Raw genomic sequence first — 16,273 nt, 5'->3', positions numbered from 1 at the left:
TGTAATTTAGGGGACACTGACAACAACATAATAGATTTCTTCCTAAGGATGGAAAATGAAGTGTTAGATCTGACGCAAAGATCCTAAATCTAAACAAAGGGGACTACACAGGTATGAGGCATGAGTTGGCTCAGACAGATTGGGGAACTTCATTAAAAGGAATAATGGTGGATAGGCAATGGCTAATATTTAAGCAATGAATTCATACATTGCAACAGTTATATATCCCTTTCTGGTGCAAAAACAGAGCCAAACAAGCACTCCAACCATGGCTCATAAAATAAATTAAGGATATGAGATCCAAAGAGGAGTCTAGTGATAATTTACCAAAATTCACTAGACTCTGGGGTGGTCCCGGTGGATTGGAAATTAGCAAACATGACACCACTGTTTAAAAAAGGAGGTAGGCAGAGAGCGGGTAATTATAAGCAAGTGAGCTTAACTTCAGTAGTAAGGAAGATGCTGGAATCTATCATCAAGAAAGAAATAGCGAGGCATCTGGATAGAAATTGTCCCATTGGGCAGACGCAGCATGGGTTCATAAAGGGCAGGTCGTGCCTAACTAATTTAGTGGAATTTTTTGAGGACATTACCAGTGCAGTAGATAACGGGGAGCCAATGGATGTGGTATATCTGGATTTCCAGAAAGCCTTTGACAAGGTGCCACACAAAAGGTTGCTGCATAAGATAAAGATGCATGGCATTAAGGGTAAAGTAGTAGCATGGATAGAGGATTGGTTAATTAATAGAAAGCAAAGAGTGGGGATTAATGGGTGTTTCTCTGGTTGGCAATCAGTAGCTAGTGGTGTCCCTCAGGGATCCCTGTTGGGCCCACAATTGTTCACAATTTACATAGATGATTTGGAGTTGGGGACCAAGGGCACTGTGTCCAAGTTTGCAGATGACACCAAGATGAGTGGTAAAGCGAAAAGTGCAGAGGATACTGGAAGTCTGCAGAGGGATTTGGATAGGTTAAGTGAATGGGCTCGGGTCTGGCAGATGGAATACAATGTTGACAAATGTGAGGTTATCCATTTTGGTAGGAATAACAGCAAATGGGATTATTATATAAATGATAAAATATTAAAGCATGCTGCTGTGCAGAGAGACCTGGGTGTGCTAGTGCATGAGTCACAGAAAGTTGGTTTACAGGTTCAACAGGTGATTAAGAAGGCGAATGGAATGTTGTCCTTCATTGCTAGAGGGATGGAGTTTAAGGCTAGGGAGGTTATGCTGCAATTGCATAAGGTGTTAGTGAGGCCACACCTGGAGTATTGTGTTCAGTTTTGGTCTCCTTACTTGAGAAAGGACGTACTGGCACTGGAGGGTGTGCAGAGGAGATTCACTCGGTTAATCCAAGAGCTGAAGGGATTGGATTACGATGAGAGGTTGAGTCGACTGGGACTGTACTCGTTGGAATTTAGAAAGATGGGGGGGGTCTTATAGAAACATATGAAATTATGAAGGAAATAGATAGGATAGATGCGGGCAGGTTGTTTCCACTGGCGGGTGAAAACAGAACTAGGGGGCATAGCCTCAAAATAAGGGGAAGTAGATTTAGGACTGAGTTTAGGAAGAACTTCTTCACCCAAAGGGTTGTGAATCTATGTAATTCCTTGCCCAGTGAAGCCATTGAGGCTCCTTCATTAAATGTTTTTAAGGTAAAGATAGACAGTTTTTTGAAGAATAAAGGGATTAAGGGTTATGGTGTTTGGGCCGGAAAGTGGAGCTGAGTCCACAAAAGATCAGCCATGATCTCATTGAATGTTGGAGCAGGCTCGAGGGGCCAGATGTATATTCCCGACCTGTATTAGACCTTCCAAAATGCATTACCTCATATTTGTATGGATTAAACTCCATCTGCCATTTCTCCGCCCAAGTCTCCAAACAATCTAAATCCTGCTGTATCCTCTGACAGTCCTCACCGCTATCCGCAATTCCACCAACCTTTGTGTTGTCCACAAACTTACTACTCAGACCAGTTACATAACCACTGTGCTACCATGCCCATGATATGCATGAAGTCAATGAATTATTTTGACCATAAACTGTTGGCATCTGAGTGCTAATTACAGATTTTGAAGTTTACGTTTGATTGTCTTTATGATCAGAAAGATATCGCAGAATCTTGCATATTTACCGATGGTTGTTAAAATCTCTTTGGAGCTGGTTCTGGAAAGTGTGTGTGAGGGCAAACTGCAAACGTTTTGTCAGAGTGAACAATGTCAGATGGCTTGTGAGCCAGTTGTTTATCTATCTGTACTTGTGCTCTTAGATATTTGCAAAATTTGCTTATGCACTCAATTTGAGCTGGTTTGAAAGATGCAGGTTGTAAACTGTTCCACCATCCATCCAATGAAAATGAGACAATACAAACCTCCTGCTGCTATTCAGCACCACTCTGACAGTTTGTGTATTTGATGCAAGAACAAAGAGGTTGATGAGGTTAATGTATAGTGGTGAGTGGTCATGCTCCCAGATCACAGCTGGATTCACAAGTTTCCCGGAACCAGACAATAATAAAGCTATGAGCTGTAGCCACCGAAGCTGGCCACTTCCCGAAATAAAATGGAACATTGAGTTGCATGCAGGGAAAATTGGACAATGTCAGAGAGGCAAGCAGGTTGCAGAACCTCTCTGTGGATTCTGTCTGTGAAGAAACCAGACAGCATAGAAACTAGCAAGCTGAGAATATTTTCATTAATTGAGCGATTCCCGGTGGTTCCCGGGCACAATGGACACAATTAAGTATAACAAAGGCCAAGCTAGACTCTTCGGCGCCAGCAGGAGTCCCGGACAATAAGATACAAACAGCCCCAAGAACCGCCCAGTGATCGAGGGTCAGCCCCGTTATTGGGGAAATTCAAATCAATCGATTGGGAAGAGACCCAATCGATTGCAAGTTTATAGAGGGTCCACCCAGATGGGCGCGAAACCCAAAACAGTATAAGACAGAGACCCCGACCCCAGCTCTCTCTCTTAGCCGGCCCTCCCAGCAGAACACCTTTGCAGCAGCTCTCCAGGAACTTGAACGTGAGAAGGAGAGGCCTGGCCAATTGCTACACCGACAAGTAAGTGTCATACAACGCCGCTACGAGAGTAGATACTCCTGACCCCTTTAGTCCACACCAACTGGACGCCTGCGGATCCAGGACAAAGCAAGAGGCCATTGTTCCCTGATCCGGCAGTTCCCTTATTTCAGATAAGTATTGGCCTAGTAGTGGTAGGAACAGTTTAGTCTTAGTATTATGTGCATGAGTAGTAAATAACTGTGTAATAATAGTAAGAAGTCTTACAACACCAGGTTAAAGTCCAACAGGTTTGTTTCAAACACGAGCTTTCGGAGCACGGCTCCTTCTTCAGGTGAATGGAAAGGCTTGTTCCAGAAATGTTTATATAGACACAGTCAGAGATGCCCCGGAATGCGAGCACCTGCAGGCAATCAAATCATCAAAGATGCAGCGAGAGAGGTAACTCCAGGTTAAAGAGGTGTGAATTGTCCCAAGCCAGTTCAGTCGGTAGGCCTCTGCAAGTCCAGGCTTGTTGGTGGGGGCCGAATGTAATGCGACATTCGCATTCGCATTCGCATGTGGGGGGGGGGGGGGGGGGGGGGGGGGGGGGGGGGGTGAACAGCCAGCTGTCGTGGTGCGCGTTGGCACCAACGATATAGGTAAAAAACGGGATGAGGCCCTACAAGCTGAATTCAGGAAGTTAGGAGTTAAACTAAAAAGTAGGATCTCAAAATTAGTAATTTCAGGATTCCTACCAGTGCCACGACCTAGTCAGAGCAGGAATGTAATGCGAATGTCGCATTACATTCGGCCCCCACCAACAAGCCTGGACTTGCAGAGGCCTACCGACTGAACTGGCTTGGGACAATTCACACCTCTTTAACCTGGAGTTACCTCTCTCGCTGCATCTTTGATGATTTGATTGCCTGCAGGTGCTCGCATTCCGGGGCATCTCTGACTGTGTCTATATAAACATTTCTGGAACAAGCCTTTCCATTCACCTGAAGAAGGAGCCGTGCTCCGAAAGCTCGTGTTTGAAACAAACCTGTTGGACTTTAACCTGGTGTTGTAAGACTTCTTACTGTGCTCACCCCAGTCCAACGCCGGCATCTCCACATCATGTGTAATAATAAACGTGTCTTGTTTGAACTTACTAACTGGTGTATTGAGTCATTGATCTGAACTTGAATTTGAACCTCGCGGGGGTATCATCAAGATACCTGGCGACTCTAGAGCTTAGGAATAAAACAGAGCCAATTGAGTGTAAAGCACACTAACCCAGACGAGCAACAGAGCAAAGTATTGCGATTTGATTTTTTCTGGATGAAATCATCTTTTGTTAACTACAAGGAAAAAAAACGCTCCACTTAGGAATGCTGTCAACTTCAAACTAGCTAATCCATACACTTAGTAAAAGTCCCATTGTTTGGCATAACATATTATCTGTAGGATCAACAGTTTGTTGTGAATCTTGCAGCTGTGACCACCTAAGATGTTCTTCACACAACAAGCAGAATATGCACAGCTTCCAATGAATATTAATTGTAGTCCCTGTGCAGCTCCAGCGCCTCCTCACTGCATTCGACGCACCAGTAGGATAGTGCCATCCTTAGCTGCAGTTTGTCCTGTGCACGGCAGCCCTGGCGCATATGTTATGGGCCTCCTGTGCCTGCCTGGGCCCCATGCCCTGCCCATTCTGGACCTCCTCTGCAACCTTGACGTTAGATGAGCCTGGCGACCATCCTTCTCCTCCAGCATTCCAACCTTTCTGCTGCGCGATGATGTGGAGGGTGCAGCAGGACACCATGATGTGGGAAACCCTCCTACGGCTGTGTTGGAGGGCCCATCCAGAGCGATCCAGGCACCTGAACCACATCTTCTCGACGTTGATGCACCGCTCGATGACGCTCCTGGGCGTTGTAATAGCAGTTTTCCACCTCGGTCTGATGCCTGTGAATAGATGTCATCAGCCCCGACCACAGCGGATAACACATCGCCCAGGAGCCAATCCTCATGTGGGAGAGCACCTTGAAAGTGTCAAGAACCGTCAAGTGCGCCAGGAAGAAGGCATCGTGCACGCTGTCTGGGTATAGGGCGCAGATACGCATGATGTGCAGCCAGTGGTCACACCACTGCATATTGAGGGAGTGGAATCCACTCCGGTTTGAGAAGGGATTTGTGGCTACTAAAGAGATCATTAAAGCATCATAAATGTTGGCTAATGGAATCTTGTTTATATAGATACATAGGTACATAGAAGATAGGAGCAGGAGGAGGCCCTTTGGCCCTGTTCCGCCATTCATCACGATCATGGCTGGTCATCCAACTCAGTAGCTGAAACCTGCTTTCTCCTTATAGGCTTTGATCCCATTCTCCCCATGTGCAACTGTATATCTAGCCACCTCTTGAATATATTTAAAGTTTTAGCATCAACTACTTCTTGTGGTAATGAATTCCACAGGCTCACCATTCTTTCAGTGAAGAAATGTCTCCTTATCTCTGTCCGAAATGGTTTACTTGACCCCTGGTTCTGGACACACCCATCATTGGTAACATCTTCCCTGCATCTACCCTGTCGAGTCCCTTTAAAATTTTATATGTCTCTGAGATTCCCCCCTCATTCTTCTAAACTCCAGCGAGAAGAATCCCAACCTAGTCAATCTCTCCTCATATGACAGACCCCCCATCCCTGGAATCAGCCTGATAAACCTTAGCACTCCCTCGAGAACAAGAACATCCTCCTTCAGAGAAGGAGACCAAAACTGCACACAATACTCCAGGTGTGGGCCTCACCAAGGTCCTGTATAATTGCAGCAACACATCCCTGCTTCTATACTCGAAGCCTCTCGCAATTAAGGCCAACATACCATAAGCCTTCTTTACCGCCTGCTGCACCTGCATGCTTACCTTCAAAGACTGGTGCACAAGGACACCCAGGTCCCGCTGCACATTCCTCTCTCCCAATTTATAATCATTCAGGTAGTAATCTGTCTTCCTGTTTTTGCTTCCAAAGTGAATAACCTCACACTTACCAGCCTACCCGGACAGGCGCCGGAATGTGGCGACTAGGGGCTTTTCACAGTAACTTCATTGAAGCCTACTCGTGACAATAAGCGATTTTCATTTCATTTTTTCATTCACTTATCCACATTATACTGCAGCTGCCATTGATTTGCCCACTCGCCCAACCTTTCCACTCATGCTGTAGGATCCCTGCATCCTCGTCACAATCACCCTGCCACCTAACTTGGTATCATCTGCAAACTTTGAGATGTTACATTTGTTCCCTCATCTAAATCTGCTGTACTTTTCTTTGTTCTTCGTTCTATATATTGTGAATAGCTGGGGTCCCAGCACCGATCCCTGTGGTACTCCACTAGTTACTGCCTGCCAATTTGAAAAGGACCCATTAATCCCTACTTCCTGTTTCCTCTCTGCCAACCAGTTTTCGATCCACCTCAATGCATTTCCCCCAATCCCATGTGCTTTAATTTTGCACACTGATCTCTTATGCGGGACTTTGTCAACACCTTCAGAAAGTCCAAATGTACCACATCGACTGGCTCCCCCTTATATACTGTACTGGTTATATCTTCAAAGAATTCCAACAGATTTGTCAAGCATGATTTTCCCTTCATAAATCCATGCTGACTCTGACTGATCATGCCAATGCTTTCTAAATGTTCCGCTATAAAGTCCTTGATAATGGATTAAAGCATTTTCCCCTCTACCGATGTTAAGCTTACTGGTCTATAATTCCCTGCTTTCTTTCTACCTCCCTTTTTAAATATCGGAGTTATTTAAAACAATAAATAACTGTTATTGTTAGCTACCCTCCAATCTGCAGGGACTGTTCCAGAGTGTATAGAATCCCGGAAGATGACCACCAATGCCTCCGCTATTTCCAGAGCCACATCCTTCAGCACTCTGGGATGCTCCAGGTCCTGGAGATTTATCCACCTTCAATCCAATCAATTTTCCCAGCACTATTTCCCTACTAATGTTGATCTCCCTCAGTTCTTCCCTCCCACTAAACATTTTATTTTCCAGCATTTCTGGTATCTGATTTTGTGTCCTCTTTTGTGAAGACAGAACAAAGTATGTATTCAATTTCTCAGCCATTTCTTTGTCCCTTATTATGCATTCCGCTGTTTCTGTCTGTAGGGGGCCTACATTTCTCCTCACCAATCTCTTTCTTTTCACATATCTATAGAAACTCTTAGTGTCAGTCTTTATGTTCCCTGCAAGCTTCCTTTTGTACTGTACATTCCCCTTCTTAATCAATCCCTTTTTCCTACTTTGATGAATTCTAAACTCCTAATCCTCAGACCTTTATTTTTCTTGGCCAATCTGTATGCTTCTTCCTTGGATCGGATACTATTTCTAATTCCTTACGCTTTTTGCTTTTCTGCCAGACATGAATGAACAATTGCTGTAGTTCCCCCATGCATTCCATGATTTTTTTGTCATTGTCTATCCACTGTCTTCCTTTGAGTAGCTCTCCCCAATCCATCAAGGCCAACTCACACCTCATATCTTCATAGTTCCCTTTATTAACATTCAGCACCCTGGTCTCCGAATCAACTACTTCACTCTCCATCTTGATAAAAAATTCTATCATATTATGGTCGCTCATTCCCAAGGGATCTCGAACAGCCAGATTGTCAACGATTCCCTTTTCATTACACAGTACCCAGTCTAAGTTGGCCTGCTCTCTAGTTGATTCCTCCACATATTGGTCAAGAAAACCATCCCGCATACACTCCAGGAATTCCTCCTCTACGGCATTGTGGCTAATTTGATTTGCCCAATCTATGTGAAGATTAAATTCACCAATGATCACCGATATTCCCTTGTTACATGCATCTCTAATTTTGTGTTTAATGCCATTCCCAACATCACCACTGCAGTTCGGGGGTCTACATATGACACCTACTAATGTTTTTTGCCCCATGGTATTTCTCAACTCTACCCATACAGATTCCACATTGTCAGGGCTAATATCCTTTCTCACAACTGTGTTAATTTCCTCTTTAACCAGCAGTGCCACGGCACCACCTTTTTTCTTTATACCTGTTCTTTCTAAGTACTGAAAACCCTGGGACATTCAGTTCCCATCCCTGGTCACCCTGCAGCTATGTTTCTGTAATCTCAATTATATCATACCTATTTATATTTACCCGTGCGATTAGTTCATCCACTTTATTGCAAATGCTCCGTGCATTAAGGCACAGAGCCTTTAAGTTTGACTTTTTGACATTGTTTGTCTTGCTCCCAATATTTTTCTCCATTGCCCTGTTTGAATTTTGCCCTTGGTTTCACCACCTATCACTTTTCTTATTCACTTTTGTACCTTTTGTTTTTGTCCTTGCTCCCTCTTTCTCTGACTCCTTGCATAGGTTCCCATCCCCCTGGCATATTAGTTTAAACCCTTCCCAAATGCTCTAGCAAATATCTCCCCTAGGACATCATAGAACATAGAACATAGAACACTACAGCACAGTACGGGCCCTTCGGCCCTCGATGTTGCGCCGACCTGTGAAACCATCTGAAGCCTATCTGACCTACACTTGCAACATCAGTTGCAATCCTGCCCAGGTATAACCTGTCCAGTTTGTACAGGTCCCACCTCTCCCAGAACGGGTCCCAATGCACCAGGATTCTGAAACCCTCCCCCTGAAACCATCTCTTCATCCTATATATCCTGTCATTTCTACTCTGACTAGCACATGGCACCGGTAGTAATCCTGAGATCACTACCTTTGCGGTCTGATTTCTTAACTTCCTTCCTACCTCATCCCTTTTTTACCAATGTCGTTTGTACTGGCGTGCACCACGACCATTGGCTGTTCACCCTTCCATTCCAGAATATAAAGTAGATTCCCTGGCAGCAGATTATTAGAGACATTTAGTAAAATAATGTAGTTAATGGGAGGTGCAGGTGTTGAAGAAGTCAAGTGTTGAGGTTCCGTTCAGTTTACATTGGGGATGTGAACAGACAAGCAACTTATTGTCAAATGCTGGGAAGTTAAACAGTAGTTTGACATGGACAAGAATCTGTGAGCAGGTTCCTGAAGAATCTCTCTCTCAAAGCGGTTTATCCAAGATATCTGTTTACAGCAAGTTAATTTCTACTATTCTGCTATTTCTACTTTTGTACATGGACAATTAATATGCTTATGCCTTTAAGATTGACTTTACCTTTAATTTGAGTGGCTGGTAAACTGAGTATTTACCTATGACCTCAGAGAAGACAGGTTACATGGAGCAGTTTAAGTTTCAAATCAGCAGATTCCAGGCAGATCAGTGCTAACACACCTTGATGGACTTGGCTGTCGGCCAATGGACTGTTTCAAATTGCAGGGCCTTATCAATGGCTCCTGCCGATTGGTCGGGGTTTTCTCTGTGTTTTTTCATTTACTTTCATTTTGATGTCAGATGCTGGAAGGTCACAGCTCTGAGCCGTCTTCTAATGGATTCTATCTGAAGATCCAAAGTGAAGACCTTTCTCTCTCCACAGCCATACTGTACTGCAAAGAAATCTAATCCAGCCACCAGCTGAATGCTGGTTTCAAAACCCTTTTAAAATTTCATGTGGGGAACCCTGGCTGGGGTTCTCAAAGCCTCTGCGCCTAAATCGCGCTCGGCCTGCGATGGGGTCCAAGGCCGGGAGGCGAACCTCCGGCGACTGGAGAATCGGCGGCAGTAGCGCGCGGTTGCGCGACGCTGGTCGGGGGCCGTTGAAAGAGGCACCCGTGGCGATTCTCCTTGGTCAACCGGCCGAGTTCCCACTGACATGGTTCATGTATGATTCCACCCGGCGGGAGCTCGGCGTCGCGGCTGCGGTGGCCGTCCTGGTGGGGGGCAGGGGGGATCAGTCTTCGTGCAGGCCTCCATAACAGCCAGGCCCGCGATCGGCGGCCACCAATCGGCGGGCGCACGCGATCTGCGGGGGGGGCCTACATTCTTCTGCGCCGGCCCACTGTGTGCCATTTTGCGCGGACCCGGCACCGAAGCCATACGCATGCGCGGACCCGTGACTGTGAGTGCAGGGCCGCGTATCGGTAGCTGGAGCATCCGTAGCACTCCGGCGCTGTGCTGGCCCCCTGTAGGCCACAAAATTGCTGGGCCAAAGGCCCGTTGAGACCGGCGTGAAACATTCCAGTGTTTACGCCGGCGTCAACACTAAACCACGTTTTTGGAGAATCCCGGCCCCTATTCTTTTCTGGTGGAGTTATAAGTAAGAATTAAACAGGCCTGAGGCTGTTTCTTTGGATGAAGGCCCAGGCTGGTCAACATTAAAGTGCTTCCCCAGAAGGAAACCTTGTCTAGGAGGACTGGCTGAATGCATCTCTCAGAAAATCATCACTAACCATACACCGGTGCCTTCGATCCTAGGAGAACTGCGTGCTGCAATGCCCTTGACATCGGATGCAAGGACACCCAACTGTTATTTTGTTTTAATTTCTATTATTTTACCCCTCCTCCTCTGTGTGTGTGTGTTTGCTTTGTGTGTGTTTGGGTAGAAGGTGGGACGGTAAAAGTGAGGGGAGTAGTAGATTAGCTGGCTGTTATTCCATTATAATTACTGTATATTTCAACTTTGTTGCTGTTGTAAATAAACAGTTATTGTGTTCAACTAACAAACCTGGTGGCTATAACTTATTGAGCAGTAAAGGGGTCAAAGATTCTGCAAACTTTATATGAATCACTGGTGAATTCACTTGTATTGGTACTCTGGTGTCTGTGGGCCTGGAATTGACTGCACACTGGACCAGGGTGTCGGAACACTGACTTGGGTGACTTGGAGGGAAACTTTGAGGTGGTGGTATTCCCAGGTGTCTGCTGCTTTTATCGATGGTCCAATAGACAAGATAAATCACCTTCTTTGTTTGTCATTGGTTTGGATTCACCAGAATATTAATTTGTTCTGCCTGTGGTATTCATTTCATATAGTGTTAAATAAATAACATGAGTTCCAGATTTTGGGATATAAGAGATTGGTGCCACTAAACCTAAACATATCGATGAAGGCCTTATTTTATAACAAAAACAATTCAGGCATTCTGTTTTCATAGCAAAAATTCTGGCCTAATTTTGATTCTAAAAATATTTACAAAATTATGATCTGTGTCATACTGCTTTTTCAATAATTTTTACCTTTAACATTTTTGACTGGCTTGCTTTCAAAACATTTATCACTGCCTTGCAATGTTGCCCTCTCAGTTGCTCGATGATGGAATTAAATTTAGCAGACATGCATTTCCAATATTCCAGTTCAGTGAGGGGACCGGAATTTTCTGCTTCTTTTCTCACTTGATTACTTTGTGCCAACACCTGTAGGTAAAAAACTAAGGTGAATACTTAGACTTTCTGTGACTTCATGCTTTACATTTTATAAAATAAATTTAGAGTACCCAATTCATTTTTTCCAATTAAGGGACAATTTAGCTTGTCCAATCCACCTAGCATCTTTGGGTTGTGGGGGCGAAACCCACACAAACATAGGGAGAATGTGCAAACTCCACACGGACAGTGACCCAGAGCTGGGATCGAACCTGGGACCTCGGCGCCGTGAGGCAGCAGGGCTAACCCACTGCGCCACCGTGCTGCCAATGCTTTACATTTTTATTGTGAATAGTAACAATGTTTTGAGAAGTCATACGTGAAGCCAGGTAATTACAGTGTGGCTTTTTGATAATAATTAAATAGTAGATGAAGGCCAGCTGGTTCTTTATTTGAACTTTAGGAATATTCTACGCAATGAATAAATTAATGAGCTATCCAAAATCAGCTCTGTAATAAGGCAATGATAAATTGAAGGGAAATTTTGAACATTAAATGTCAACAGTTCCTTAATTCAAGAATGATATTTTTGTTTGTTTCCTTGTGATTGAGCAGGCCAACCGTTGATCCGTACCGCTTTGGGTACATGGGGTGGGGTGTCCCATAAAGCAGTGTATCCAGAATGCAGGATTTGCATCCTTCTCTTACGCGTTCACTGTTCTGTCTCATTAAAATGTTGGGAGTCAAAGTGTGATGCAGTTTGATGGACAAGTTGGTGCCATTCTGAACAATTGGTAGCTTACTGATCATACCTCCAAAAAGAATCTTTGACCACTACCCTCTGTCTCCTGCGACTGAACCAATTTTGGATCCAATATGCCAAAATGCCCTTGATCCCATGGGCATTTGAATAGTCGTGACTAGTTCTTGACTAGTCTTAATTCTTGACTAGTCTTCCAAGCGAAACTTTGTCAAAAGCCTTACTGAAATGCATGTAGACTACATCAATTGCACTAACCTCAGCGACATACCTGGACAATGAAATTTGTAAGACGTTGGGCGGGATTCTCCATTGGCTGACGCTGGAATTGGGAAACGCAATTGGACAGAGAATCGGTTCAGATGACAAAATCATGGCGGGCGCAGATTCGACTCCAAATCGCAATTCTCCATCACCTTGACGGCAGTGAGAATGCGGTCCAGAACGCACGTACAGTAAACAACGTTTGCATGTCATGTGCGGGCCCGATTGGGTATTCTCCAGGGCCTCCATGATTTTCCGCTCCGATGGGCCAAGTTCCTGATGGCACGGTTCACTTGTGCCTTTAAAAATTGTGAAACCAGCATCGTAGCTGATGCAAGAGAGAGGGGAGGTAGAACACAGAGAGGCCCGAACATGCGCTGCAGGGCCAGACACTGGCCTGCTGGCTGGGGTGGGGGGATGGGAGCGGGTTGCCAGGGCCGGGTTGGGGAGGTGACGGGAACAGACCATGTGGCCGGGGAATTCCCCCATGGGACTGGGGCGGTGTTCTGTCGCGGACCGCCATTACCGCAGCCAGAGAGGCAGCCATCTTACGGCGCACCCCACTGACCACACACCTTCGACCCTGGTCCTGCAGAGTGACACCAGCTGTATGGGTGCCCCCACCCTCCCCCCCACAAAACTCCCACCGCCCCACCAGCCGCCACCCACTGGCAGGGCCTTAGGCGGCCCACCTAGGGCAATGCCCACTGTGGCCCCTACAAAGGTGTCGGGCAGGGGCTGCGGAGTGTACCACTAGTAAGGGCAGTGCCAGCTGACGGTACCCCTGGCATCAGGAATGGACACCAAGGACAGAAGCCCCCACAATGCCGCCTACTAATAGGGTCAGGGGTGCGGGGATGGGGGCAAAGAGTTCCACAGATTCACCACCTTCTGGCTGAAGAAATTCCTCCTGATCTCTGTTTTGAATGATCATCCCTTTAGTCTGAGATTGCATCCTCTGGTTCTAGTTTTTCCCACAAGTGGAAACATCCTCTCCACGTCCACTCGATCCAGGCCTCGCAGTATCCTGTAAGTTTCAATAAGATCCCCCCTCATCCTTCTAAACTCCAACGAGTACAGACCCAGAGTCCTCAACCATTCCCCATACGACAAGCTCTTGCATTCCAGCCCTCTCGACATGAATGCTAACATTGCATTTGCCTTCATAACTGCCGACTGAACCTACACGTTAACCACAAGAGAATCTTGAACAATGACTCCCAAGTCCCTTTGTGCTTCTGATTTCCGAAGCATTTCCCCATTTAGAAAATAGTCTATGCCTCCATTCCCCCTTCCGAAGTGCATAACCTCACACATTTCCACATTATATTCTATCTGCCTCTTCTTTGCCCACTCTCCTAGCCTGTCCAAATCCTTCTGCAGCTCATGTGCTTCCTCAATACTACCTGTCCCTCTACAGATCTTTGTATCATCTGCACACTTAGCAACAGTGTCTTCAGTTCCTTCTTCCAGATCATTAATGTATATTGTGAAAAGTTGTGGTCCCAGCACAGACCCCGGAGGCACACCACTAGTCACCGGCTGCAATCCTGAAAAAGAGCTCTTTATCCCCACTCTCTGCCTTCTGCCAGGCAGCCAACCTCGATCCATGCCAGGTCTTACCCTAAACACCATGGACTTATTTAACAGTCTCCTATGCGGCACCTTGCCAAAGGCCTTCTGGAAATCTAAATAAATCACGTGCTCTGGATCTCCTTTGTCTAACTTCCTTGTTACTTCTTCAAGGAACTCTAACAGATTTGGCAGACATGACCTCCCCTTGACGAAGCCATACTGACCCAGCCCTATTTTATCATGCACTTCGAAGTACTCCACGATCTCATCTTTAATAATGGACTCAAAAATATTACCAATAACCAAAGTCAGACTAACCGGCCTATAATTTCCCGTCTTCTGCCTCCCTCCCTTCTTAAACGGTGGTGGTACATTAGACACTTTCCAGTCCTCTGGGACCCTTCCTGCCTCCAGTGATTCCTGAAAGATCACCACCAATCTTCTCAGCGACCTCGTCCAGATGACTTATCCACCTTGAGACCTTCCAGTTTTCCCAGAATCATCTCCTTAGTGATGGCCACTGCACTCACCGCTGCCCCGATTCTCCTGGAGCTCTAGCATCCCACTGGTGTTTTCCACCGTGAAGACTGATGCAAAGTAATTATTCAGTTCGTCTGCCATTTCTTTGTTTCCTATTATTACTTCTTCAGCCATGTTTTCCAGTGGTCTAATGTCTATTTTTGCCTCTCGCTTACCTTTTATATGAAAGAAACTCTTCCTAACTTCTTTTATATTACCAGCTAGCTTGCACTCAAATTTCATCTTCTCTCCCCTTATTGCTTTTTCAGTTGTCCTCTGCTCGCTTTTCATGATTCCCAATCCTCTGGCTTCCCACTAAACCTTGCCACTTTGTATGTTTTTCTTTTGTTTTTATGCTGTCCTTGACATCCCTCGTCAACCATGGATGCCTTGTCCTGCATGTTTCCTCCTCCTTGGGATGAATTTCTGCTGTACCTCCTGAGTCACCCCCAAAACTCCTGCCATTGCTGTTCCACTGTCTTCCCTACTAAGCTCCTTTTCCAATCAACTCTGGCCAGCTCCTCCCTTATGTCTTTGTAGTTACCCTTATTTGATTGTAATACCATTATATCTGACTCCAACTTCTCCCTCTCAAACTGCAGGGTGAATTCTATCATACTGTGGTCACTGCTCCCTAAGACAAAGTAAATTGACAAACTGTAATATAAAATCACCTCCTCACAAAAGTGTGCTGCGTAAGGAGGAAAATGAGACATTAAACTTTTTAGATTTAGTAGTTTATGAAAACACAAACCTGCTCTAGTTGATTGCGCCACATCAAAAGTAAATTTTCAATTTGTAAAATCATTTCTGGGTTTGATGCTGCAGCTTTCACTTGCTCGAATGAACGCAGCTGAGAAAGATCAACCGTCTCACTCTTCAGCACAACAGCTTTTTCAAGACTTGCTTTTGTACCTGAAGAAAATATAGAACAAAAGAGGGCAGAAAAATCATTCACTCAGCTTCCGTTCCTTTCAGGCAATGCTGCAGATCACAACTTCTGGCATAAAATATGTCCTCATCTCGCCACTGGTTCTTTAGCAGACTGCATTCATTCTAAGTCCTCTGGTTCGTGACCCTATTTGCTCCATGAAAACTGTTCATAATTTCAAACATTTCTTATTAAATCACCTCTTAACCTTAACAATTGAAAAATTTCTACATCCAGGGAAGACATTGGCTGGGATTCACCGAAATCCCGGCCAAGTTTTGACGCCGGCGTCAAAACCGGCGCGAGCGACGCCAGCGTCAACGGACCTCCAGGTCCAGGCATTCACCCCTTCCTTGGGAGCTAGAACGGCGCCGGAGTGCTATGCGTTGCTCCGGCGCAGAAAGCCGGCGCGCCACAGCCGCTGTGGGTCCGCACATGTGCGCACCACTGCCGTCGTGGGTCCGCGCAATATGGATTGGATTGGATTTGTTTATTGTCACGTGTACCGAGGTACAGTGAAAAGTATTTTTCTGCAAGCAGCTCAACAGATCATTCAGTACATGGGAAGAAAAGGGAATTGAACAGAATTCAAGAAAATACATGAGAATACATAATAGGGCAACACAAGATATACAATGTAACTACATAAGCATTGGCATCGGATGAAGCAGACAGGGTGTAGTGTTAATGAGGACAGTCCATAAAAGGGTCATTTAGGAGTCTGGTGACAGTGGGGAAGAAGCTGTTTTTGAGTCTGTTCGTCCGTGTTCTCAGACTTCTGAATCTCCTGCCCGATGGAAGAAGTTGGAAAAGTGAGTAAGCCGGGTGGGAGGGATCCTTGATTATGCTGCCTGCTTTCCCCCGGCAGCGGGAGGTGTAGATGGAATCAATGGATGGGAGTCAGGTTCGTGTGATGGACTGGGCGTA

The 16,273-nt window shown here is 45.5% G+C and overlaps 1 protein-coding gene across 5 annotated transcripts in view; it reads right to left on the bottom strand.

Moving 5' to 3' along the window:
- The window catches only part of LOC119966976 (dynein heavy chain 8, axonemal-like), a 1,648,910-nt gene that overhangs the window by 1,418,369 nt on the left and 214,268 nt on the right, over window positions 1-16,273 (bottom strand). For all 5 annotated transcript variants that reach the window (XM_038798944.1, XM_038798946.1, XM_038798947.1 and 2 more), the window contains 2 exons: window positions 15,170-15,330; window positions 11,172-11,348 (listed from right to left, as the gene is read on the bottom strand). In XM_038798944.1, the coding sequence (XP_038654872.1) occupies window positions 11,172-11,348; window positions 15,170-15,330 (338 nt within the window). The remainder of the gene's footprint in view (window positions 1-11,171; window positions 11,349-15,169; window positions 15,331-16,273) is intronic.

The sequence above is a fragment of the Scyliorhinus canicula genome, chromosome 6 (assembly GCF_902713615.1).
Source record: "Scyliorhinus canicula chromosome 6, sScyCan1.1, whole genome shotgun sequence".
Taxonomy (NCBI): domain Eukaryota; kingdom Metazoa; phylum Chordata; class Chondrichthyes; order Carcharhiniformes; family Scyliorhinidae; genus Scyliorhinus; species Scyliorhinus canicula.
Note: the sequence above shows the minus strand (reverse complement) of the source record. Positions and strands in the feature narration are given on the sequence as shown.